A 13,460-nucleotide genomic window follows, 5' to 3' on the forward strand; every position below is an offset into this window, starting at 1 on the left:
TGACATATACACATGCTATCAAGTAATGTATCTGAGAATCTCTACATGAAAAATTTCTGGTATTTCCTACTTTGTACAGTCCTAACAGATACATACCTATGTCATATGCCAGGAAATCGGCAGAAAAACATTTTGCACCGTTACTCAAGGAAGTGTCATTATGGGTATTTCCTCCAAAAATAAGCATAGCTCCATTGATAAGAACAGCTGAATGAAGGTATCTGGCAAACCCACTTTCTTTCAAAATAGTCCTACAGGATAAAATTTAAAAATGTATTACAAAGGATAAAAAGACCTCCCTGATTTTATATATATTACAGAAAGGATCTAATTTGCATATAGAATTTTCCTTGGAATTGTGAAAAAACATGCTTTATTATTTTCAACAACTTATAAATGGCCTCTAAATTTCAATATTTTTAAAAAATATTTTGAGATTCATAGTACCTTAAAATGCTTTCAGGAAACACAATATTAAACATAATTGTTAATGATTTTATAATAATTTATATTTTGAAATTTTGTTTTCATTTATAAAAGTAGGAAACAAGCCTCCTTTAAACTAGAGGACCAAATTATCATCAGTTTTAAATACCAAAGTAAATATAAAGTTAAATATAATAAATTTACTCTGAACAATACTCAGTTAAAACTACATGGCTCATATGGATCTCATAATATGCTTTCTAAGTTTTTAAATATGATATAACATACATGAAAGTGCACACATCATAAGTCTAACACTCAATGAATTTTTACAAGATGAACACAACTAAGTAACCAGTACTAAGATCAAAAAATAAAAAAATACCACTATTCTGAGTCTAACAGCAAATATTTCTATTGCTGCCTTTGTACTTTACAAAATGGAATCACATAGTTTTTATTAATTTGTATGTATGTCCTGTTGCTTAAGATTATTTTTGAGATATACCCATACTGTGTATAATTGAAAATCACATTGCATTTTTGAGAAACATTCAAATTAAATTAAATGTTCTTTTAATTAAAGTGTAATTATGAGAGAAATACTACAAATATATGCTCACAATTATATTTTACCTGAATTCACTGATATATATATATAATAAAGGTTCATGACAATATGAATCAGTACTTTATAAATACTCTATAAATAAATCCCTGGTACAAAGAATCAACATGTAAACATAGTATGTATAGTATAGTTAGTAAGGTATATACAGTATCTCAAAAGCTATAGATTATAATACCAATTAATGCTTAAAGAATACGGAACTCACTTCCAGAATGTCAATATAAGGAGTTCCATGAACAATCTCCCCAGGGAAAGAACTATAATTGGTAAAAATTAAAAAAAAAAAAAAAAAAAACAATTTGGATCTCAAAAATGTTGCCAAGAGCAACAACAAATAAAGAAATATTTGCTCACGAATATCTACTAAATTTCATTAAGAACAGCAACAGTCCATGATATTTTACTCATTACCAACTCCCATTCTTCCCATCACCGCCACCTCCCCACACATACACAACCAGTTAGGCAAGACTGTTCAACCACAGGCTGGTAAAGTCAAGCACAGCACGCTCCTCCATCCCTCAGTTCCTAGTCCAGACCATTAATATACAACCAGGAGCAACAGACTGCCAATACTTCCCATGCCCCCTAACTCTTAGTGGCAGAAGCTCTATTCAAGGAGAAAGCATGCGAGGTCCGAGTCCTCATTCCCTACCTAGCCACCACCCACAGGGTGGAAGCTATACACCAGGCCTCACAGATTAAGAACAAGAGGGCCAAAAAGTCTTCACTCCTAATTCATAGGGCAGCAGTTCCAAGATAAAAGAGGCAAGCTGAGGGCTTCCCTGGTGGCGCAGTGGTTGAGAGTCTGCCTGCCGATGCAGAGGACACGGGTCCGAGCCCTGGTCCGGGAAGATCCCACATGCCGTGGAGCAACTGGGCCCATGAGCCACAACTACTGAGCCTGCGCGTCTGGAGCCGTGCTCCGCAACGAGAGGCCGCGACAGTGAGAGGCCCGCGCACCGCGATGAGGAGTGGCCCCCGCTCGCCACAACTGGAGAAAGCCCTTGCACAGAAACGAAGACCCAACACAACCAAAAATAAATAAATAAATTAAATTAAATTAAAAAAAAAAAAAAGAGGCAAGCCGAGAAGAGCAAAGGCTACCATACCCATCCAGTTCTCTGCACATAACACAGTGGTGTCAATGAAAGAACAGGTTACAAACCCCACCTATATTTCCAAAGCAGGGGCATAGAGGTTTTCTCCCACGGGGAGAGACAGCCTAAGAAAAGGAGAGGAAGCCTAAGAAAAGGAGAGCCCCAAAAGTCTCAAGGGAACTTGACTTTATTTGGTACAAGGGGGCAAACTTCAAGCCTTAAGGGCACTCAAAAACAATGGAAGTAGTGGTTGTAAGCAATTAAGAGATAGCTACATGAGAACAATAAGCTAAAACATAGACAAGCTAGAAGTTTATCAGAGAGAACCAGGGGAAAAGACAGCTAATAAGAGCCTTACTGGGGTCAGAACCTCAAAGACTGGCCTCAAAGACTACCCCTGAAAAAGGTTTGAAATGGAATTCAGACTGTGGAGCAATTTATGCCCCCAGAGCATTGTTGAAAATAATAGAACTATCAGTTGGCAATTAGTGGAGGCTACCAGGTGAGTATGATACAAACAGAGGCAGAAAGCTTAACAAAGAGCTCAGAGGAAAAAGTCAAAGAGCTCTGCTAAAATTACTATCATCCCAGGGTGACTGTGTGCATACCCAGGCTGTACCATCTGAGGAGGAACATCAGAGGATGCATTTGGAAGAAGAAACAGACTTCTCTAAAAGAGTTCAGCCAAGTTACTAAACAAATAAAATTACAACAGCCCCAGAGAGGAAGGAAAAGTCAGGATCCAGCGTTGCTACAATATATTATCTAAAATGTCTGGTTTTCAGGGAAAATTATGGCATGCAATGAAATAGTAAAGTGTGACCCATACACAGGAATAAAAGCAAGCAAAAAAACTACCTTTAAGAGAACCCAGATGTCAGATGAAACAAAAAAGACTTTAAAGCAGCTATTATAAATATAGTCAAAGACTTAAAGAATACAATGTTTAAAGAAGTAAAGGAAAATATGACAACACCTTATCAAATATAAAACATTAACAAAGAGAAATAACAAAAAAAGGAAAATCTGGAGTTGAAAAGTGTAATATTGAAATTTTAAAATTTAGTAGACAAGCTCAACAGTATATTTCAGCAAGCAGCAAGAAAAAAAATCAGTGAACTAGTAGATAAATCAATAGAGATCCTGCAATTCAAAAACAGAGGAAAATGAACAGAGTCTATGCGAAATGTAGAACACCATTAACAGCAACAGCATATATTTACTGGGAATACTAGGGCAGAGGAGGAAGAGGTAAAAGACTTTTCAATAAATAATGGCTGACAACTTCCTAAATTTGATGAAAAACATTAGCATACACATCCAAGAAGCTCAACAAACTTCAAGTAGGAAAAAATACAGAAAAAGCCACACTCAGACATAAAATAGTAAAAATATTGAAGGCCAAGGGTAAAATCTTTAAAGCAGGGGGAGAAAGAAGGTTCTTCCCATACAAGAGAACCCCAATAAGATAAATAGCTGACTTCTCATCAGAAACAATAAAGGCCAGAAGGCAATGGGATGGCATATGAAAAGTGTTGAATTTTTTAAAAAGTCAGAATACGAGGATACAGGGAGAGACATCAGCAAGATGTAGGAATAAGTTTCCTACTGTGAATAAAAAATATTGCCTGCCATATGGTAAACAAATGAAGTTGCAGCCATTGAGCCATCACACTGCAACCATGACGGTGAGCCCTGAGAACTCAGAATGGAAACAGAATGCCCTCCACTGCAGCCACCCAGGACAGTGCACCCTGAGGAGACTCAGGATGAGAAGTACAGGATACTGGCCCCAGATAGCTGAGGTGCGCATCAAAGGAATGATCTCAATGAGCCTAGACTTTGCATCTTTCCATACACAGAAAAGCGCTAAATTCCTTAACTTGAGATATCTGGTTTTCTTTAATTAACAGCAATCTTTTGATGTTCTGACTAGGTGGTCTTTGTTGCAAAAACTGCTATATACCTGGCTCCCGCTTGCCTCTTTGGAGCAGTCTCTCAGTTATCCGAGATGCTATGTCACGGGCTTAAGTCCTCAGATTTGTCCACCAAATAAAACATAACTCTCAACTTTTAGGTTGTGCATTTTTTTTTCAGTCGACACTGCCTTCATCCTCCCACAGAAGCACTGATTTTGTCAACTACTCAGAGACAGGAGTACCTTTGTAGGTGCCCAGCAGTCCAGCAGAGAATTCCTAGCACCACTTGGAGCAAAAATTCCAAGAACAGGACTGAAGAGGGCAAGAAGAACAGTTTCACTTTACCACATCACCCCCACCCCCTAAGGCAACAGCTCACTGCCAAGAGAAACTCATTCAATCTGCTTTTTCTCCCATGGGGGAAAGTGAGAACCTAGTAAGTGCCTAGCTTCCATGGCCAAGCAGGATGATGCCCAAGAAGCCCACTTCTTTCTCACCCCATCCAAAACAATCACAGGATGGGCAGGGGAGGGAAAAGGGGGCTCATGGCAACATGATAAAATGTCATGGTAAAAAACCCAACAGGGCTAAGGTTTCTACTAACTACCTCATGAACTCTACCGAGAGGCCCACCCATAAACTTCATAGAGTGTATTACATGTAGATTCACCTCAACTAGCACACCCATGCTCCCAGCAATCCATAAATCCCTCCCCCACGTAGCCCGCACCCCATACACACCCCTGCAGACAGCACACTTTAGCTTCTGCAGGTCATGAATGAGCACACACATATAACCGGCTCAACTCTGTTGCCATGGCAGAATGTGCATAACCTTGAACACTTCAGGCACTGCCCTGGGGAAAATAAATAAGACACTCTCAGTATCAGGCCTGGCTTTGTGTGATGGAGAAAATTCAATCTACAAACTATATTAAAAACTCATATAACTCAATAGAAAAAAAGAAGAATTTAATTTTAAAATGGGCAGAGGATCTGAACAGACATTTTTCCAAAGAAGACAAACAGAGGGCCAACAGGTACATGAAAAAGTGCTCAACATCACTCAACAAGGAAATGCAAATCAAAACCACAATGAGGTATCACCTCACGCGCACACGCGCAGCTGTTGGAATGGCTATTATCAAAAACACAGGAAATAAGTATTGGTGAGGATGCGGAGAAAAGGGAACCCTTGTGCACTGTTGATGGGAATATAAATTGGTACAACCACTGTGGAAAACAGTACGGAGGTTCCTCAAAAACCAATTTAGAATTACAATTACAAATTACAAATTACAAATCTAATTACAAATTTAGAACTACCAAATTAGCCAGCAATTCTACTTCTGAGTATGTATCCAAAGGAAACAAAATAGCTATCTCAAAAAGATATCTGCACCCCCATATTCATTGCAGCATTATTTACAATAACTAAGACATGGAAATAACCTGAGTGTCCATCAACGGATGAATGGATAAAGATATATATACAAAGGGGAATATTATTCAGCCATTTAAAAAAAAAAAGGAAATCCTGCCATTTGCAACAACATAGATGGACCTTGAGGGCATTACACTAAGTGAAATAAGTCAGACAGAGAAAGGCAAAGACTGTATGACCTCACAAATATGCAAAATCTAAAAATGTTTTTAAATGAACTTATAGATACAGAGAATAGATTGGTAGCCACCAAAGTCAGGTGGTAGAAGGTGGGTGAAATGAGTAAATGTGGTCAAAAGGCATAAACTCCCAGTTTTAAGACAAATAAGTCCTGGGAATGTAATATACAGCACAGTGATTATAGTTAACAATACTGTATTATGTTTGAAAGTTGTTAAGGACTTAAAAGCTCTCATTACAAGAAAGAAATAATTCATAACTAAGTATGTGATGGATGTTAACTAAACTGTTGTAATCATTTTACAATATATACATATAACAATTCATTATGCTGTACACCTAAAACTAATACAATGTTTTATGTCAGTTATATTTCAATTTTAAATAATTAATTAATTTAATTTTAAAAAGATAAGTGTTTGCAAGGATGTGAAGAAAAGGGAACCCTTCTACACTATTGGTGGGAATGGAAATTGGTATGGTCAACTTGGAAAGCAGTATGAACATTCCTGGAAAAATTAAAAATTGAACTACCAAGAACTATAATATGATCCAGCAATCCCACTTCTGCATATATATCCAATAGATGCAGCTAAAGCCTAAAAAAATACAACACCCTTTCATGATAAAAAGCACCCAACAAAATAGAGATAGAAGGTAACTTCCTCAATCTGGTATGGCTGAATGGTGCACCACCACAAAAGATGCATCCATGTCCTAATCTCCAGAACCTGTGAATGTTACCTTATTTGGAAAAAGAGTCTTTTCAGATGTAATTAAATTAAGGATCTTGAGATGAGGAACTCATCTTGGATTATCCAGTGGACCTAATCCAATGACAAGTGTCCTTATAAAAGACACACAGAAAAGAGGAGAAGGTAATGTAACTGTGGAGGCAACTGGAATGATTCAGCCACAACTCCAGGAATACTGACAGCCAACGCTGGAAGAGGCAAGGAAAGGAATTTCCCCTAGCATTTCTGGAGGGGGCATGGCCGCGGTCACACTTTAATTTTGGATTTCTGGCCTCCAGACCTGTGAGAGAATATCTTTACATTGTTTTAAGCTACACAGTTTGTGGTAATTTGTTACAGCAGCCATAGAAACCTAATACAAAGGATATCTACAAAAAAGAAAAAAAAAAACAAAAAACCAGAGCTAACATCATACTTAATGGTAAAAGATTAAATGTTCCCCCTCTAAGATCAGGAATAAGACAAGGATTTTTGCTCTTGTCACTTTTATTCAACTTTGTATTAGAGATTATAAGAAGGAAAATGGGCAAGACCATAAAATTAAATGCATCTAAATTGGAAAGGAAGAAGCAAAACTCTCATTATTTGCAGATGACATGATCTTATACATAGAAGTTCAAAGAAATCCACAAAAAAACTGCTAGAACTAATAAATGAGTCTAGCAAGTTTGGAGGTTAAAATAAAATAAAAATAAATTATATTTATAAAACCAGAAATGAAAAATCCTAAGAGAAAAATAATAAAACAATTCAATTTACATTAGTATCAAAAAGAAAAAGTATTTAAAAATAAATTTAATGAAACAAGTATAAAATTTATACCATGAAAACTAGAAAATATTGAAGAGAGAAATTAAAGATAGCCTAAAAAAATGAAAGGATATCCCATTTACATGGATTGGAAAACAAAATATTGTTAAGATGACCATACTCTCCAAATTGATCTACAGATTCAACTCACTCTCTATAAAATCCCAGCTGGATGTTTTTCTCATTGACAAACTAATCCTGTGATTCATGTGGAAATTCAAGGGCCCAGAATAGCCAACTCAAAGAAAGGAAAGAATACTCTTTTCAACAAATGGTGCTGAGGCAACTGGATATCTAGGTACAAAAGAGAGAAACTGAACCGTTCCCTTAGAATATATGCAAAAATTAACTAAAAATTAGTAAAAGGCCTAAATTTAAGAGCTACAAGTGATAAAACTCTTAGAAGAAACTATAGAAGTAAATATTCCTTGCCTTGGGTTAGGCAATGGATGCTTAGATATGACACCAAAAGCATAAGTGACAAAATATATAACAGATAAAATGGTCTTAAAAATTAAACATTTCTGAGCTTCAAAGGACACTAAAAATAAAGTGAAAAACAATGTACAGAATGGGAGAAAATATTTGCAAATCACATATCTGATAAAGGATTTATATCTAGAATATATAAAGTACTCTCTCAACTCTAGGAATAATAACTCTAGAAATAGAAGGGCATTTCCTTACATTGATAAAAAAAATTATCAAAAAAATTAGAGGCTGAGTCAAGATGGCAGTGTGGGAAGACATGGGGTTAGCATCTCCCCACAACTAGGGTGCCTGCTGGCCGCTAATGGGGGACTCTGACACCCAAGGATAAGGGAGGAACCCCAAAGTGAACAAGTAGGATGTAGGGGGACTGAGGGGGGAGGAGAAGTGGAGGCCACACAGGATCAGTGCCCCTGAGGCCAGGGAGATCAGGAGAGGCAGGTGGAAGGGACTCTCCAGGAAGAGCGGGAGAGGAGCAGAGGGTGATGGCCCCGCCCACTCAGGGCCAGGGAGCCTGCTGAGCTCCCAGGCCGATCCCCTGCCCTCCAAACCCCCCTCCAGGCTGCATGGGCCCTTGGGGGCATAGGAGGGAGGCCAGGGAGATCAGGAGAGGCAGGCAGGAGGGGCCCTCCCAGACTGGAGGAGCAGGAGAGGAGAGGAGGGTGTTTGCCATGCCCACTCAAGCCCAGGAAGAATGCTGGGCTCCCAGGTGAGGTCCCTGCCCTCTGCGACCTGGGGTGGGGGGCACACCTCAGCCCCTTCTGTTCCTTGAGCCTAAGCCCCATGCCCCACATTCCCTAGGGCCTTTTGCAGCCCTGTGGGCCCTGAGCATTGGCCCCGCCCACCGCCCAAACCTTGCCCTTGCTTAGGCTCCACCCTCCACAGCCAAGGCCTTCCCCCACACCCTTTTCTTTTCCTCCTCCTTGTCTTTTGTACTATTGTGGTACTGTTGTACCTCCCAGTTGTTGATTCATCTATATTTTTATTTTTATATTCTTCCTAACATATCTCTTAGTTTCCTAGTCTAATTTTATTTTTTACTTTGTTATTGTTCTTGGGTTTTTTGGGGTTTTTTTTTTTGCCACCAGAGGTGGCTTGCAGGATCTTGGTTCACGAGCCCAGGGTCGGGCGAAACGTCCTGCGGTGGGAGTTCCAAGTTCGAACCACTGGACTAACAGAGAACCTCAGACCCCAGGGAATATTCATCTGAGTGAGGTCGCGGAGTTCCTCATCTCAGCACCAAGACCCAGCTCTACCCAATAGCCGACCAGAGCTGGAAAGCTCAGGCCAAGCAACCAGTAAGACAGGAACACAATCCCACTCATAAAAAAAAAAAAAGAGATGGCAAAAAAATATGTCACAAATGAAAGAGCAAGGTAAAAACCTACAAGACTAAATGAAGAGGAAATAGGCAATCTACCTGAAAAAGAATTCAGAGTAATGATAGTAAAGAGAATACAGAATCTCCGAAACAGAATGGAGGCACAGAATGAGAAAATACAAGAAATGTTTAACAAAGATCTAGAAGAACTAAAGAACAAACAAACAGAGATGAACAACATAACAACTGAAATGAAAAATACACTAGAAGGAATCAATAACAGAATAACTGAGTCAAAAGAATGAATAAGTGAGCTGGAAGACAAAATGGTGGAAAAACTGCCAAGGAGCAGAATAAAGAAAAAAGAATGAAAAGAATTGAAGACAATCTCAGAGACCTCTGGGACAACAATAAATGCATCAACATTCGAATTTTAGGGGTCCCAGAAGAAGAAGAGAAAAAGAAGGGGTCTGAGAAAATATTTGAAGAGATTATAGTTGAAAACTTCCCTAACATGGGAAAGGAAATAGTCACCCAAGTCCAGGAAGCACAGAGAGTCCCATACAGGATAAACCTTAGGAAAAATACACCAAGACACATATTAATCAAACTAACAAAAACTAAATTCAAAGAAAAAATATTAAAAGCAGCAAGGGAAAAACAAAAAGTAACATACAAAGGAATCCCCATAAGGTTATCAACTGATTTTTCAGTGGAAACTCTTCAGGCCAGAAGGGAGTGGCAGGGTATACTTAAAGTGATGAAAGAGAAAATCCTACAACCAAGATTACTCTACTCAGCAAAGATCTCATTCAGATTCAATGGAGAAGTCAAAAGCTTTTCAGACAAGTAAAAGCTAAGAGAATTCAGCACCACCAAACGTGCTTTACAACAAATGCTAAAGAAACTTCTCTAAGCGGGAAACACAAGAGAGAAAAAGACCCACAAAAACAAACCCAAAACAATTAATAAAATGGTAATAGGAACATACATATCAATAATAACCTTGAATGTAAATGGATTAACTGCCTCAATCAAAAGACACAGACTGGCTGAATGGATACAAAAACAAGACCCATATATATGCTGTACACAAGAGACCCACTTCAGACCTAGGAACACATACAGACTGAAAGTGAAGGGATGGAAAAAGATATTCCATGCAAATGGAAATCAAAAGAAAGCTGGAGTAGCAATACTCATATAAGATAATTCAGACTTTAAAATAAAGACTGTTAAAAGAGATAAGGAGGGACACTACATAATGATCAAAGGATCAATCCAAGAAGAAGATATAACAATTATAAATGTTTATGCACCCAACATAGGAGCACCTCAATACATGAGGCAAATGCTAACAACCATGAAAGGAGAAATCGACAGTGACACAATAGTAGTAGGGGACTTTAACACCCCACTTGCACCAATGGACAGATCAGCCAAATAGAAAATAAATAAGGAAACACAAGCTTTAAATGACACAATAGACCAAATAGATCTAATTGATATTTATAAAACATTCCACCCAAAAGTGGCAGAATACACTTTCTTCTCAAGTGTACATGGAACATTCACCAGGATAGATCACATCCTGGGTCACAAATCAAGCCTCAGAAAATTTAAGAAAATTGAAATCATATCAAGCATCTTTTCTGACCACAACGCTATGAGATTGGAAATCAATTACAGGAAAAAAACTGTAAAAAACAAAAATACATGGAGGCTAAACAATATGCTACTAAATAACCAACAGATCACTGAAGAAATCAAAGAAGAAATGAAGCAATACAAAGAAACAAATGACAATGAAAACACGATGACCCAAAACCTATGGGATGCAGCAAAAGCAGTTCTAAGAGGGAAGTTTATAGCACTACAATCTCACCTCAAGAAACAAGAAAAATCTCAAATAAACAATCTAACCCCACACTTAAAACAACTAGAGAAAGAAGAACAAAGAAAACCCGAAGTCAGTAGAAGGAAAGAAATCACAAAGATCAGAGCAGAATTAAATGAAATAGAAACGAAGAAAACAATAGCAAAGATCAATAAAACTAAAAGCTGGTTCTTTGAGGAGATAAACAAAATTGATAAACCATTAGCCAGACTCATCAAGAAAAAAAGGGAGAGGATGCAAATCAATAAAATTAGAAATGGAAAAGGAGAAATCACAACTGACACTGCAGAAATACAAAGGATCATAAGAGACTACCACAAACAACTATATGCCAATAAAATGGACAACCATGAAGAAATGGACAAATTCTTGGAAAGGTATAACTTTCCAAGACTGAACCAGGAAGAATTAGAAAATAGAAACAGAACTATCACAAGTAATGAAATTGAAACCATAATTAAAAATCTTCCAACAAACAGAAGTCCAGGACCAGATGGCTTCACAGGCGAATTCTATCAAACACTTAGAGAAGAGCTAACACCAATCCTTCTCAAACTCCTCCAAAAAACTGCAGAGGGAGAAACACTCTCATATTCATTCTACGAAGCCACCATCACCCTGATACCAAAACCAGAAAAAGATATCACAAAAAAAGAAAATTATAGACCAATATCACTGATGAACACAGATGCAAAAATCCTGAACAAAATACTAACAAACAGAATCCAACAGCACATTAAAAGGATCAAGTGGGATTTACCCCAGGGATGCAAGGTTTCTTCAATGTATGCAAATCAATCAATGTAATACACCACATTAATAAATTAAGGAATAAAAACCATATGATCATCTCAATAGATGCAGAAAAAGCTTTTGACAAAATTCAACACCGATTTATGATAAAAACTCTCCAGAAAATGGGCAGAGGGAACCTACCTCAACAAAATAAAGGCCATATATGACAAACCCACAGCAAGAATCATAGTCAATGGTGAAAAACTGAAAGCGTTTCCACTAAGATCAGGAACAAGACAAGGATGTCCACTCTCGCCACTCTTATTCAACATAGTTTTGGAAGTCCTAGCCACAGCAATCAGAGAAAAAAAAGAAATAAAAGGAATACAAATTGGAAAAGAAGAAGTAAAACTGTCACTGTTTGCTGATAACACGATACTATACATAGAAAATCCAGAAAACTACTAGAACTAATCAATGAATTTGGTAAGGTTGCAGGATACAAAATTAATGCACAGAAATCTCTGGCATTCCTATATACCAACAACGAAAAATCAGAAAGAGAAACTATGGAAACACTCCCATTTACCATTGCAAGAAACAGAATGTAATACCTAGGAATAAACCTGCCTAAGGAGGTGAAAGACTTGTACTCAGAAGACTATAAAACACTGATGAAAGAAATCAAAGATGACAAAAACAGATGGAGAAATATACCATGTTCTTGGATTGGAAGAATCAATATTGTGAAAATGACTGTATTACCCAAAGCAATCTACAGATTCAATGCAATCCCTATCAAACTACCAATGGCATTCTTCACAAAATTAGAACAAAAAATTTTACAATTCGTACGGAAACACAAAAGACCCCGAATAGCCAAAACAATCTTGAGAAAGAAAAACAGACTTGGAGGAATCAGTCTCGCCGACTTCAAACTTTACCACAAACTATACCACAAAGCTACAATAATCAAGACTAGTACTGATAATCAATAATGGTACTGGCACACAAACAGAAATATAGATCAATGGTACAAGATAGAATGCCCAGAGATAAACCCACACACATATGGGCACCTAATTTACAACAAAGGAGGCAAGAACATACAATGGAGAAAAGACAGCCTCTTCAATAAGTGGTACTGGGAAAACTGGACAGCTACACGTAAAAGAATTAAATTAGAACACTACCTAACACCATACACAAAAATAAACTCAAAATGGATTAAAGACTTAAATGTAAGACCAGACACTATAAAACTCTTAGAGGAGAACATAGGAAAAACACTCTTTGACATAAAACTCAGCAAGATCTTTTTTGACCCACCTCCTAGAGTAATGGAAATAAAAACAAAAATAAACAAATGGGACTTAACTAAACTTAAAAGCCTTTGCACAGCAAAGGAAACAATAAACAAGACCAAAAGATAACCCTCAGAATGGGAGAAAATATTTGCAAATGAAACAACAGACAAAGGATTGATCTCCAAAATATACAAACAGCTCATGAAGTTCAATATCAAAAAAACAAACAATCCAGTTAAAAAATGGGCAGAATACCTAAATAGACATTTCACCAAGGAAGACATACAGATGGCCAAGAGGCACATGAAAAGATGCTCAACAACACTAATTATTAGAGAAATGCAAATCAAAACTACAACAAGGCATCACCTCACACCAGTCAGAATGGCCATCATGAAAAAAATCTACAAACAACAAATGCTGGAGCGGGTGTGGAGAAAAGGGAA

At 37.5% G+C, this 13,460-nt stretch overlaps 1 protein-coding gene across 1 annotated transcript in view; it reads right to left on the reverse strand.

Annotated features, from left to right (window-relative positions):
* The window catches only part of ATRNL1 (attractin like 1), a 688,151-nt gene that overhangs the window by 572,669 nt on the left and 102,022 nt on the right, over positions 1 to 13,460 (reverse strand). The window contains exon 10 of the mRNA XM_036829651.1: positions 97 to 251. Within this exon, the coding sequence (XP_036685546.1) occupies positions 97 to 251 (155 nt within the window). The remainder of the gene's footprint in view (positions 1 to 96; positions 252 to 13,460) is intronic.

Source organism: Balaenoptera musculus, chromosome 16 (genome assembly GCF_009873245.2).
Source record: "Balaenoptera musculus isolate JJ_BM4_2016_0621 chromosome 16, mBalMus1.pri.v3, whole genome shotgun sequence".
NCBI classification, from domain to species: Eukaryota; Metazoa; Chordata; class Mammalia; order Artiodactyla; family Balaenopteridae; genus Balaenoptera; species Balaenoptera musculus.